At 39.4% G+C, this 14,955-nt stretch overlaps 1 protein-coding gene across 1 annotated transcript in view; it reads left to right on the top strand.

The window, feature by feature from the left end:
- FGF12 (fibroblast growth factor 12) overlaps positions 1-14,955 on the top strand; it is a 288,260-nt gene that overhangs the window by 249,983 nt on the left and 23,322 nt on the right. Inside the window, exon 4 of the mRNA XM_075556215.1 lies at positions 5,296-5,494. Within this exon, the coding sequence (XP_075412330.1) occupies positions 5,296-5,494 (199 nt within the window). The remainder of the gene's footprint in view (positions 1-5,295; positions 5,495-14,955) is intronic.

The raw sequence follows: 14,955 nt of genomic DNA, 5'->3' as shown, positions 1-14,955 counted from the left end.
ACAACTTGAGTAAAGTAAGATTTGAGGGTTAGAAATTACGGGCACTTCTGATGTAGGGAATTACCACATGGTAAATACACTGTTGGCAGTGATAGTCAATCATGAAAAAAGATACAACATTTTATCCATGTCATCATTAAAACCACTAAATACCAGCCTCCTTGTTTCATGAGATTTATTTGTAAAGGATCATACTGCTCAAGTAGGGTTGAGAAAGTTACAAGCACAGTTACAAGCTGACTTAAGAAAAAGAAAGAAAAAGATACTTATCCCAGGTCTTGGTAGACCCTGGGACTAGAGGGGGGAATCCATACACGGTTTAATTCTGTGATCTAAATGCAGAGAGGACATTGAGGAAGAAAGCAAATATGGAAGAGGGGTGAAGGTGAAGGTGTAATATATGAAACCATGACATTGAGAGCTAGAGGGGGAAATTCTAGAAAAAGAAATACTTGCTTGTATGTATATGGGAATTTTTCTATTTTGTCAGCAAATAATTCTGTAAGCCTTCCCATAAGCTTACACTGAACTATGAGCTCCAGATTATATAAACAAAGAAAAGTCATGGTCTACAACATGAGCACTGGCTGGTTTTCAAAAGAAAGAAAGAGGGAAAAACCTCTCATTGTATTGTTAGTCATTCGCTGTGCTTTCGATGTATGTGCTGGACCATGATGGGCGTTTTTATCACTGTTCGGCTCCAGGTCTGCCTTTCTCCATTGCACATTAGATTTACTACCATGCTGAACACTTTTATAACCTCAGAACCCCTTCTGAATATGTGATTGTTCAAGTCTTTGTCAAAGCTTTAGATGAATGTGTTTCCATGTTTATGAATTCATTGTTTTAGTAAAAGAAGCAATACTTTATGAAGGATAAACCTTAAATCTGGCTTATGTGCTATAAATCTGGAATGCTGGAATAAACAAATTTATAAGAAAAGGATACTATTAAGTTTTTGTTATATTGTGTACTTTTTATTTGTTGCTATATGATGAAAGAAGAATAACAATGAGCTTGTATTTTTGTGTCAACCCTAAAGCTTTATAACATGGTTTTATCTCTATCTTCTCATTTTCCACTAACTGCTCAATTTAAACTTGAAAAAATATGAAATTCAGACAGGTGTAACACTCGTCTAAAAGTTCCACAGGTGGATGCATAGATTCAGAAGCAAAACCCTGATTTTTTTTTCAACAGTTATATTGACATCCAGTTTGCATACCACACAATTAAATAATTCAATCATTCAGTCATATCAAGGGGAATTGTACAATCAGCATCACATCAATCTTAGAGCATCCTCCCCACCATGGTTAAATCGCCTTTAAAGTGAGTTGTGTAATCATAATCAGTTTTAGTGCTCCCTTCCCCTAACCCCTGCTTTTCTTTTTTTAAAAACCCTACTTTTTTTTCTTTTTATAAGAAATAGTTTTATGTACAAGAGCAATTGATGAGAAAACATCCCAGCCCAGTTCAGATCAAGTCCATAAGTCAGATATTAGCCCATATGTCCAATACCAATTTATAAAGTCCTCTTCAAACTCATGAAACACACGCAATGATGCTGAATGCCGGAAGATCAAATGCTAATGGGTGGGAATTCTTGTAAGTCCAGTGGAAGTAGAGGCATCTCAGTGCTGGCAGGTGTCTCCACGTGGCTCCTCCAGCTCAGGGCACTAGTGTAGTTCTGTGTCTTGTCAGCTTCAAAGTGTCCGAGGGAGTTAGCCAACCCTACTTTTCTTACTCCAAGTCTAGGACTCTGGTTTTTCATAATCAAAGAGAATAATATTGGCAAATATATCATGAAATATTTGATACCCAACTCCGTATTGAAATTGAAATTCCATGCTTGGTAGAGAGTTGCAACCAAACAGATTGCCTTTAATGATCCCCTCCCTGCTCTCAGGGGAGACTGCCTGTACCCCCACAGAGTGCCTACATGAAAATTTCTGCCATTTTTCTTCTCTGCAATTTCTTGTCCTGGCCAGGTATTAACGATGACATCATTTCAGAATTCTGATTATTCAACAGCCCCCTTGCAATGACAATTAGATGGGATCATCCTGCCATTTCTAATTAGGATCGGGATTGCTTTTTCTGGGATAACTGAATTTGCTGATTTACTAACTCAGGTTTTCAAGGACCATTGCCTACATTATGGTATTCCAAGTTCAGGTCCCCAGGACTTCAGCCCCTGCTCAACATTCCAGATTTACAGTCTTAAAACCTACGGGGTAGTTCTACTCTGCTTTTAGTGTCACTGTGATTTGGAATTCACTCAATGACAATGGGAAAGTGTTGTTTTAAGAACACATAAATAGTCTGGGAGGCACAGACTATTAAACTCTCAGTTACTAACTGAAAAGTTGGCGTGAAAATTCACCCAGAGATGGCTCAGAAAAGAAACCTGACAACCGATTTCCAAAATGTCTCAGCTTTTGAAGACCCTATGGAGTCATTCTACTCTTACACACCTGTGGTCTCTTTGAGCTGAAATGCACTCTACAGGAACTGATTTATTATTTGTTTGTTTTCTGGATGCTGATTTATGATAATGACTAAGGCTTTCAATAAAAGTTTGGCATCAAAATTTGGTTTGGCTATGCTGTAGAGAGAGCAATGTATGGCATTGAAAGAAGTGTTGGACCAGCTGCCAGGAGCCAATGGTACTACCCCAGACTCATGGCACAGTTACTTAGCTACAGTGGGATGCATTCACTTTGCTAAATATATGCACACAATTGAACCATCACTATATAACCTTATAGCTCCAAATTTCCATGATTCTGTGAATATAGATGTATATGTATGTATTTGTATACACACACACATATCCATTTCCATCATACTGTTTGCAACTCATTGTGATATTATAGGACAGAGTAGAACTGCCCCCTGGGGTTTCCAAGGCTTTACATATGACAGACTTTACAGAAACAGATGGCCACATCTTTCTCCTATGGGGCAACTGGTGGGCCTCCTACTGTATGGTCTGAAGTAGTACATAAAGAACTCTTTCAAATAGTTCTTTAAAAATTCAGCATAATAATATATTTATTTCCATTAATTTAGAGAGAATCAAAAGCTTTGGGTTTGTTTTTTATGGGTGTTGATTTAAAAGAAACCAGTAAAAACCTGTATTAAATGTTTGTGTTTTCTAGATCTTTTAACTTATACCTAGAAGAAAACTTAAAGTTATTTGATAAATTAGATTTGAATCCTATACTTGGCAATGATTTTTCCCTAGCAGGAAACAAAATTTCACAGCCACACACTGTTCACTTAAATCAGCCATCTCACTCACACACACACACACACACACACACACACACACACACACACACACACAAACAATCCCCAAGGTTTAAATGAAATTGTTTTAACAAAAAATTCACTGTGACCAGAGAGGACCTCCCCAAGTGATGCCACTGGGTGCACTAACTCACAGCGAGTGGTTCCATGCATGTCTAGTGGGGTAAATGCCATACTATGAAAGCTCCGCACTACCCATCACAATTCCATTTGGGGGGGGGGCGGTACGCCTCACATATCTAGGAATATAGTTGCTGAGTCATATGATAACTCTACATTTAACTTTTGGAGGGGGTGTCAACTTGATTTTCAACATAGCTGCATCATTTTACATTCCTACCAGCAACATTTCAGTTTTCCAATATTTTCACATCCTTGTTAATGTTTGTGTGTCTATTTTTTAACATGATAGTCACATAGTAATAGCTTATTGTCATTTTCCCCAAATTATTCTGTCAATTATTTTATTTATGTCTGAGAGTACTCTGAGACATTGTATTTTTATTATTAATATAATAAGAAAAACACTTTATTGCTCTACTTTTCATATCTATAGCTGCTTTTGCATCCTTATTCCTATATTCTTTGTGTAATCTTTAGTCCATAATTTTGGAACTACCTGCAATCACTGGAGCCCTATAATGAGTGTCTTATCAGTGGCACAGCTGTTACAGATTGGACGTCTTATCACAAGGTCAGCAGTTTCAAACCACCAGCCACTCAGAGAGAGAAAGTCAAGGCTTTCTTTCCCAGAAAGAACTGCAGTCTTGGAAACCAACAGAATTGATGCAATGGCAGTGCATTGTTGAGTTGTTCTATCTCGGAAGGCCTTCACCAGTCCATCACACAGCATTGCAGTTCTCTGCTAATTAAGATATAGACTTAATCTGGGGTTAGCACCAGGGTTTCAAACAGCCTTTTTATTTTAGGTAAATGCTATCAATTTGGTCTCCAAATCAAGGTGTTTCTGTGGGGAATGGCAGTAGATATTGTGACTACTAGGGTTTTGTTGAATGCTCATTGGAACTAACCAGCCTAACTTTTCTTCCTCGTCTGTCTGAATCAAGCAGATCCACTGAAATATGCTTGTTTAGCATCACAAAAATGCCCTGGTCTCCATTGGCAGATAGTGGTAATTCTTCTTGAAGTACATTAGCTCAGAATTGAACTTGAGTCTCCCACTCCTGCACATTTTACTTAGGGTTTTTGTTCAAACTCACCAGCTGCTCCTTGGGAGAAAGACGTGGCCGTCAGTTCTCAAAGATTTGTAGTCTTGGAAAGCCTATGCATCTGTCGGTGTCAGAACATGGAAGTGGGTTGATGGTTTGAAAAACATGAAGAGTCCCTTCAGTTACATCTGATGAGCCTGTGTTTGGTTTGGTTATGTTTGTTTTTGTTTCCAGACTTAAATTCCCATACTCTGTTCACATCCTAGTTGTTTTTCATAGGTGACAATGCCTCCTTTCCACTTGGCAACTTCATGTGACAGTATAGAACTTCCCCGGGGGATTTCCGGGCTGTAACGTTCATGGGAGGAGGTCACCAGACCTTTCTCTTGCAGAGACCCTGGATGGTTTTGAATCACCAACCTTTGGGTTAAAAGCCACATGCTTAGTCTTTCCTCCATCAAGGCATCTCCATTTACATGCTAAAGGCCAAAAAATTAGTAATATGTCACTAAAACTTACAAACTGTTATCCTGAGACAGAGTTCAGATCAGCACTCTGTTCAAAATGCAATCTGTCTTGAATCTAAGCACACTTAGTGGTCAAAGTCTGTGCCATGACATCCTACAAAGGCGATTAGAAAGGACATCTGGACTTACAGGAGGATTTTCTAACTGAGTGCTGAGCCAGATGAGGTGCGGTTGCCTTTCATTCATTCCTAACAGAGAACACACGTTTCAGGCTCCTTGGACTTGAGATGTGCTAATTCATTTTAAAAGTCTTTCTCTTTTCTGTCTGCTCTCTTTTTCTACAGGATGTTTTCACTCCAGAATGCAAATTTAAGGAATCTGTGTTTGAAAACTACTATGTGATTTATTCTTCTACTCTGTACCGTCAGCAAGAATCAGGCCGAGCGTGGTTTCTAGGACTCAATAAAGAAGGTCAAATTATGAAGGGGAACAGAGTGAAGAAAACTAAGCCCTCATCACATTTTGTACCCAAACCTATCGAAGGTAGGTTTCTCTGCATTCTGAGCAGCAAGTTAATGTCCGTTTATTTTCCATTCATGCTTCCCATAATGGGTTTAGTCTGGAGTGCTTGTGCAAGCTCTTAATGGCTGCATATTCTGTTTAAGGCTAGACTCCAAGTAACAGTTCCATTTCCATGATTCTGCTCTGTTGGAACAGAGATTCAGAAAACATAACTGTGCTTCTTCCTGAAAGTAGATATTTATTTTTTAAATTCTATTATTATTGCCTGGTCCATGAGAAGGGGGAGAGAGAAACAGAACTAGAGACCAGAAAGTCCTGAGAGTGGGAGAATAGAAATAGTTACCGGTTAGAAAGTAATTCCGTTCTTTGTTGTATGTAATGATTTTTTTCCTTGGGTTATGTTCTTGAGAGCAATAGTGCAATCCTGCTTTCAGACACATGCGTATATCCTAATCTCTTCATCTCTATGAAGAGCATCATGTTTCAATTTTTTGGTAGATTTTAAGGAAGGATAATAGCCAGCTGTTCTTTTTAATCACTAAACGTTTTCAGATTTGCATTTTATCCTTTTTAGTCAACCCTTTAACTACAGCTCCCTATTTATATTTAATATAGTATTTGCTCACTTCATGTTGTACAGTAAAATAAAGTTTCTGCCAAAAAAATTTATTTAGGACAACTAGGATATATTTTCTCAAAAGTTCCTTAACTAGATGAGAATATGCGAACAGGGTGACCCCATTTGCTGCATTTTGTCAATATTCTTAATTTAGACGAAGTAAACAATAGTCATCTGGAAATTTACCAACATAACATTATTTTCTCTAGAACACAAATGCTGGTCACTTAAACTAGAGTTCCCCCTCCGTGACTGAAGAAATGAGAGCACAGACGAAGTGCATGGCACTTCTTTGAGTTGGTTGGACTTGCTGTGCCTTGCATACTGCTCACGTTGTGGTCAGGACAACCAGTCCAGGGACACACAAACTGTCAGCAATACATATGCCTGCAACAGTCAGCGCATATCTATTAAATTAATACTATGTTCAAAGCACTGGATGGTGACGAGGGGCCAGGGGAGAGTGGGGTGCAGGGATGTGACTAGAGAAGCACATCCAGAGACACTCATATGTGTGAAAGAGCTGTATATAGAAAAGCAAGTGTACAGTGAGAGAACATCGCAGCCAGTCCAGATCAAGTCCATAAGTTTGATATTAGCCCATGTGGCTGATACTAGTCTATAAATTCCTCTTCACACTCACACAACACATGAATTGATGCTGAATGCAGGAAGATCGCAGGCTGGTGGGTGAAAAGTCTTGTAGATCCATTGGTGGTGGAAGCATCTCAGTGCTGGCGCAGGTCTCCAGCTCTCTGAGTGTGGCTCCTCAACAGCAAGGTGAGGCAGAGAGAGAGAGCGGAAGTTCCCAGAATCTTCATGAGAAAGCCATGTCCAGAGGGAGGCATCATCAAGCTGTGACCTAATTAACAGGCTGGACTCCACTCTTAATTTGTTCAGGTTGACAGGAGATTATGTAATTATCACAGTTGCTAAAAGTCTAAAAGGATTTGATGGCAGTGAGCCTGCATTTTGGGTAGATTCCAACCCATGGTGATCCTGTGCACAACGGGGTGAAGCACGGCCTGGTGCTGAGGCATGTTCACTATCATACATAGGTTGGAGTCCAGTGTTACAGCCATTGTGCCATTCAGCTCACTGAGGGGCTTCCTCCTTCCCCTTGACCATCTACTTGTCATTTGCTTGCAGATATGAAACATTTTTATTACAAGCGATAGTATAAATGAGAAAGTAATGTATTTCATACTGTAGGTTTAGCGGGGGGGAGGATGAAATCTGATGTTTAAACTTGATTTCAGGGAGAGATTATGTTAACACAATTTTGGATGAGACATGGAGACTGGGCAGAATTAGGATTAATTGTTCTGTCACTCTGTCATTGTACCTATGTCTCTCATAGTAATTATCACATTGTAAGATATTTGCCTGTTAACCTATTTTTTAGCCATGGTTAGTTCACTCTCTGAGTTAAGAGAACATGTTTTTTTTCCTCTCTTTTCTTCCAGCAGTTTTATTCACAAGTAATTTATGTATCCTACAATCCAATAGTTCAATCAATCAGTCGTATCATGGAGAATTGTACAATCACCCCACATCAATTTTAGAACATTAGCCCTCCCCCATGGTCAAATCACCTTTAAGGTGATTCATACCATCACAGTTCATTCTAGTACTCCCATCTTCATTAGTTACTCCTAAAATCCCCTTTCTCTCCCTACCCCACCCTACCCCCCTGTATCTCCTTGACTCCGTTATTGTCATTAGGCCTCCACTCCTGGGCTTCACAGCTGGAGGACCCAAGAGAAAACAATAACAAACAAAATGGTGCTAAGGTGGTAAGGGTAAAGACATAATTGTATACAGATGAAAGTACTAATAATTCATAAGAAGAAAAAAATTCCCCAACAATAATCCAAAGCCTAGGAAGACATTTCTGTCATGGAACCAGTAAGAAATACCTGCACCTAGAACCAATTCAGGTCACGTCTACAGGGTAGTCAACTGGCCAAGTGTTGAGTTAGATCCAGCATGATCAAGATTGCAATGGTCTCTGCCTGATAGGTAAGGTGAATGGAGACTCTGGCCTATGGCTTGAGCGGATGTACCAGCGGCTCAGCCTGATCAGACACTCTGCAGATGGGTTGTGGGCTCTCACCATCCCCCATAGCCCTCCACAAATTGGATGTTCATAATATTTGCTCTGATGCTTTTCTCCTCACCATATTCGAGATTTGTAACTGTCATCTTTGGATCGCACAAGTTCGTGTGCTTCTTCTGTGTGGACTTAGTAACTCCTCCCTTGGATGGCTGCTTATGCCTTTTATTCAAATAAATGACCCCAGACACTATTCCAATTGATAGCTGAGCACCTCCTGGCTTCTTCACCACACTGTAGTGTAGCACCCTTACCATAAATGATCATTTTATGGTGAGTATGCAGCAGGGCCATGATATAAGAACTAGTTATTCTTAAATTGGAGTAGGAATTATTGCCCCAATCCCATTCCTGGATCTGTGCCTATTTTTTTTTAATTCGCAGTAACTTGGAAGCCAATTGTTCTGTCACACCCTTCCATAATTCAATCATTTCCAACATACCTTTGCAATTTCTTCCATATTCCTACATGTTTCCAAAAACACACTTTGCTTCCTGGACTTCTTAATATCACCTCCCTGTTAGCTCCCCGCCCCTCTTTCTCCACCTTTCTCCAAACCCATTCCCTTTCATTATTATCTCATCTAAAGGCACTCTAGGCTTAGTATGAATCAAGAGAGGAAGGTGTCGGCTTTTGCGATGGTGCAAAGGATACCTAAGAATGATACAGAAGAGGACATGGAACAAAGGATCTCATCGCTGACTTCAGATGGATTCTGGCTGAAAGTAGAGAATACCAGAAAAACGTTTACCTGGGTTCCATTGGCTGTGCCAAGGCATTTAATAGCGGATAGCCTTAAGAAGAATGGGCATTCCTGAACACGTCTGTGTGCTCATGCAGCACCTGTACATTGATCATGGGCTGGTTGTGTGAACAGAACAACGGGATACTGCGCTTGGTTTAAAATCTGCAAAGGTGTGCATCAGGACTGCATCCTTTCACCATATTTAATCTGTATGCTGAGCAATCAGTCATAGAAGCTGGATTATGTGAAGAAGAATGTGGCATCAGGATTGGAGAAAGGATTATTTAGCAGCCTATAATAGGCACATGGCACAAATTTACTTGCTGAAAGTGAGGAGGACTTCAATAACTTGCTTATGAAGATTATGGATTATGGCCTTCAGTGTGGATGACAACTCAATATAATGGAGAACAAGATCCTCACAGCTGGACCAATAGGTAGCATTATGATATATGGAGAAAAGATCGAAGTTCTCGGGATTTCATATTGCTTGGGTCCACAATTAATTCTTGTGGAAACAGCAGTCAAGAGATCAAAGATACATTGTAATGGGTAAAGCTGCTGCTCAAGAGCTCTTTAGAGAGTTGGAATGCCAGGAGGCTTCTTTGAAGACTAAGGTGAGCAGGACCCAAGCTGTGCCCATTGTAGTTGCCTCATATCCATGTGAAAGTTGGGCATTGAATAAGGAAGACTGAAGAAGAATTGGTGCATTTGATCAATGGTTTTGGTGAGAATAGTAAAAGTACCATGGACTGCTCAAAAACAAACAGATAAATCTTGGAAGAAATAGAGCTAGAATGCCTGACAAGATTTAAAGTCTCAGGAAACCTATACAGTGACACTTTTTGTGATAATGTACCTATGGCAGTGGGGTTTGGTTTTATAGCATACTTGGTGCTACGTATATGCTTTATTAATATATTCTATCACTTGTCTGTCAGTGTTTGTATTATGGAGACTTGTATGTTGCTGTGCTCCTGGAAGCTATATTCCTGGCATTTTAAATAATAGCAGAGTCACCCAAGCTGAACAAGTTTTAGCAGTTTCCAGATTAAGAACAAAAAACTAAGAAGGAATAGGCCATCTATTTCTGAGATATTAGCCAATCCAACCCTCACAAACAGCAGCAGGACATTGTCAGCGACAGGAGGGAAAGATATAATTAACTGTCCATTAGTCACTGAATACCTTATGAATAGTAGTGGAACATTGCCAGTTACCGTATCTGAAAATTAGCTCCTGAAGTTGGGAGACCTTCTAAATATGATTGGGGAAGAGCTGGCTCCTCAAAATAGAATTGGCCATAATGATATGGATTGAATAAAACATTAGTGGCTGTGATTTGTAGATTGGACATGACTATAAATGAAATGAAACAGCCTCAGGCATCCATTAATAACCTGAATGTGCACTGTCAGAAGTATGAATCTAGGAAAATTGGAAGTTATCAAAAGTAAAACAGAAAAAAAGGGTTTTTTTAATTCAATGAATATATATATTAAGAAGTGAAATGGAATGTGTAAAATAGAAAGCTTAAGCATCAGTGAGCTAAAATGGATTGGTAGTGGTCACTTTTTAATCAGAAACTTACATGGTTTACTGTGCTGCATATGAAACATTCAAGTAGAATGAGATTGCATTCATCATCAGAAGAACATTCATAGGCGGAACCCATCACAAGGGTGGATATACACGCCACTGCCCCTCCAAGGGGACAAATAACATATAGGTGGGTGAAAGGAGATAACAGACAGTGTAAGCTATGAAATAATAGCAATATGTAATTGATCAAAGATTCATGAGGGTGGTAGTGTGGGGGTTGGGGTGGGAAGAAGCACTTATAGTACCAATGTCTTGGAAATGATGATGGCAACACATGTACAAATATGCTGTTATAAGTGCTGTAAGAGCCCCATATAAAATGATTTTTAAAAATTAAAATAAGAAAGAACAGTTCATGATCCATCTTGAAATACAATGCAGTATGTGATAGTATAATATCCATATGCCTGTTAGGAATTCCAAGTAGCATAACTGTTATTAAAATGATGAACCAACCACTAAAACTAGTGATAAAGATATTAAAGAACTTTACCAGCAACTGTAATTTGAAGATTGAAATTGATCTGAATGTTTGAAATTGATCAAGCATGCAACCAACATTATTGATTATTGTTGGCAATTGTAATATGAAAGTTGAACTTAAGATAAAGGAGTTGTCAATGAAAAATATGGCTTTGGTGACAGAAACAAAGCTAGAGGTCACATGAAAGAACTTTAAAAGACCAAGGACTTCTTCATTACAAATACTATTTTTCAACAACATAAATGATGACTGTACAAATGAACCTCACCAGACAGAATACAAAATAATCCAGTGAACTATATTGGGGTGGGAGGGAAGAAATAATGAAGAATTTTAATATTAGCAGACAAAATGAGGCCAGAATATGGCTGTGAACAGACCATCAATTTACCATATGTAAGTTCATGTTGAAGCTAAAAAAATTAAAACTTGTAGGGGAAAGGCCAGCCCCCACAACTAATCGTGGGTTTGATAGGTTCAATTGTACTGTTAATATATATATATATGTACACACATATATATATACATATACATACATATATATACATACACATACATATATATCATAATATAGTCATAGAGGGCATGAGATAAAAGAGAGATTGAAATAATGGAGTCAGACACATTTCATGGTAGCATGCTCACCTCAGCCCCGCTCAGTGGTCCACATGGAGATAGGACACCAGAGGACAGGAGAGAGGGGGAGGGGAAAGAGGACAAAGGGAAAGGGAACTGGAAATGAGGACCAGGGGAGAACGCCAGGTTGAGGGAGGCTAGGGAGAGAGCTCTTTATTGCTAACTCAGGCTTATATATCTTTGGGGGGGGGGTGCAAACTTCCTAATTACAGGTAAAGCCATATGTCACAGGAAGGAGTCGCACTATAGGTTATACAGGAATGAGAGGGGGATGATCTAGGGGTATCCATGCAATAGGAAAGGGAGGTATTGGGAATACACACATGACAAGATGGGCTAATCCTAGATTCAGGATGGCAGCCTAACTTTGGATGTTACTGAGCAGGTTTGACCTGTTTGCTGGCTCTCTTTAGAAACCATTATCAGTAGGGTGTAAACCCCACATACATACAGGGACCAGACTGTTGGCCATAAGCCTTTAGGGAAAAGTAGTCCATTGTCCTTAACAGCAGGGAGTGGGTCCCTCTTGTGGTGGGACCAGACAATAGTCTGGCAACTGACTGCTTTCTGGGAGAATGTCTCTAAGCATCTGACCTCCCACCATGTGCAGGGTGGGCGGAGGGGGGGGGGGGGAGAATAGCCTCTAATGTTTGGCATATCTTTGGGGAAGACAACTCTGGGGAAAAGTCTCTTTATAATCCCACAAAAACTAATCTACAAGAATCAAAATATGACTTACAGTATATCTCACTTGAAGTTTGAAACTATCTCAGGAACATATTTAGCATACAAACACTGATGGCAGAAGGGCTAGCAAGCTGCGGGATGACATCAAGGACATCACTCATGAAAGGAAAAGGTTATTAAAATGACAAGAATAAGGAAAATCTCCAAATGGATGTTAGAAGAACTCTGAAACATGTTCTTGTGTGTAGAGGATCCCAAGTAGATGGGAGAAATGATAAGATAAAATTGCTAAATAGAAAATTTCAAAAGGCCACTCAAGACAAAGTGAAGAACTATAACGAAATGTGTGACGGTCTGGAGGGAGAGAGCCATAAAGGAAAGCACCTGAGTAGGTATCAAGCTAAAAGAGCGGAAGAAAATTTCTAGTCACCGATGTGGGCAAACTGTTAAAAGATGCAGGAATTACATTTGTAACCTTCTTAAGATTTGTCTTAAAGCAAAGAGCCATCTACGTGAAGGATCAGCAAAGCCAACACAGAAGAAGCAGACCAAGGATTGGAAAGAATAAAAGGCAAATCCAGAGAAGGGGGTGGCATTCGTGCTTCCATTCTGAACACTCGATTTTGCAGACAGCCACGGATGGCAGTGAAATCTCAAACCCCACTTGCATGCTCCCCACCTGCATTAAACCTTGGATGAGGCCACTCTGACTATGGACCAGGGGCATGAGTGGACTTGCTATCAGACAGAGGGCATTGTAGGATGGATTACTGCAGATTTAGGCTAAGATGAGACACCTTGTCCTTTGAACTCACTTTTGGTCCATTGAATATTTGTTCCAGTTTTGAATATTTTCAGTTTTCTATTTGATTGAGTTTTTTTCCTGTTATCACATTATTGAGAATTTAGAGAGAGAGAGAGAGAGAGAGAGCAACTAGATAAATAGTTCCTTAGGGGCATGGCAGGGAAGGTTGGGGAGAAATGGGGAAATAACACCAATGAATGTAAGAAAGAAGGAAATGTCCTAGAAATGATTGTGGTGATGATTGTACAACTTTAAAAAAATGAGTGAACTATTTAATTAGGTGATATGTGAATTACATGTCAATAAAACCATTACAAATGAAGGAAAGAGTACACAAACTCATTGTTTCAAAAAGAACAGGTTGACATTCAACAATTTCAAGAGATATCACATGTTCAAGAACCAATAGTACTGAAAGAAGTTTAAGCTACACTGAAGACATTAGTGAAAAACATGTCTCTAGGAGTGGATGGAATAAAAGTTGAAATGTTTTCAGAAGCTGGTGAAGTACTGGAAGTACTCACTGGTCTGTGCTAAGAAATTTGGAAAACAGCTGCTTTGTCTACCGACTGGAAGAAGTCTATATTTGTGCCCATTCCAAAGGAAAATGATCCAATAGAATATGGAAATTATCAAATAATATTAATATCACATGTAAGTAAAATTTTGCTAAGACCACTCAGCAGTTATTGCAGCAGTACATCCACAGTGAAATTCCAGAAAATCAAGATTAAGGAGAGAATGTGAAATAAAAGATATTATTACTGATATCAGAAAGCTCCTGCCTAAAATCGAGAGATGTGTACTCTTGTTTATTGATTATTCACAGGCATTATAGTATGTAGATCATAAAATTATAGAAAACATGGAGAATGGGAACTCTAGAACACTTCATTGTGTTCATGCAGAACCTGCACGTGGACCAAGAGGCATTCATTCTAACAGCACAAGGGCATACTGCGTGATTTAAAGTAAGGAATGGTGTGTATCATGCTTGTATGCTTTTACCAGGTCTATTCACTCTGTATGATGAGTAAATAACCTTAGAAACTGTTAAGAAGAACTTGGCATGAGGTTTGAAGGGGAGCTTGTTAGCAACCTGAAAGATGCAGATGCCCCAACCTTGCTTGCTGAAAGCGATAAGGACTGAAGCACCTGGTGATGAAGAGCAGGCATTGCATCCTCTAAGATGGATTCAATTCCATGGAAAGAAAACCCAAAGTCTCACAATTGGACCAGTAAGCAACATGATGATCAATGGAGAAAAGATTGATATTTATAAGGACTTCGTTTTCTTGGATTCGCAGTCAATGTTCATGGAAATTGGTAATCAAAAAATAAAGAGGTATTACACTGGAAAATTGGCTGCATACGAACTCGTTAAAATGTTGAAGAACAAGGTTGTCACTTTGAAAATGAAGGTGGACATGGCCCAAGCCTTAGGACTTTGAATTACCTCATATGCATGTGAACTTTGGACCAAAGAAGAATTGTTGCACTTGAACCATAGTGTTGTGAAGAATATTAGAAGAACCCTGGGTGGCAAAACCAAGCAAGTCTGCTTCAGAAGTATAACCAGATGCTCCTGAAAAGTGACTACTTTGTCCCATGTGCTTTGGGCATGTTATCGGAGAGATCTGTCCCCGGAAAAGGATGGCATTGTTGGTAAAGTAGAAAGTCAGAAAAGAGGAAGACCATCGAGGAGATGGACTGACCCAGCAGCTGCAACAATAGGCTCAAACTTAGCAACATTATGAGGATGACATAGGACTGGGCAGTATTTTTTC

This window comes from Tenrec ecaudatus, chromosome 8, assembly GCF_050624435.1.
Source record: "Tenrec ecaudatus isolate mTenEca1 chromosome 8, mTenEca1.hap1, whole genome shotgun sequence".
Lineage (NCBI taxonomy): Eukaryota > Metazoa > Chordata > Mammalia > Afrosoricida > Tenrecidae > Tenrec > Tenrec ecaudatus.
Note: the sequence above shows the minus strand (reverse complement) of the source record. Positions and strands in the feature narration are given on the sequence as shown.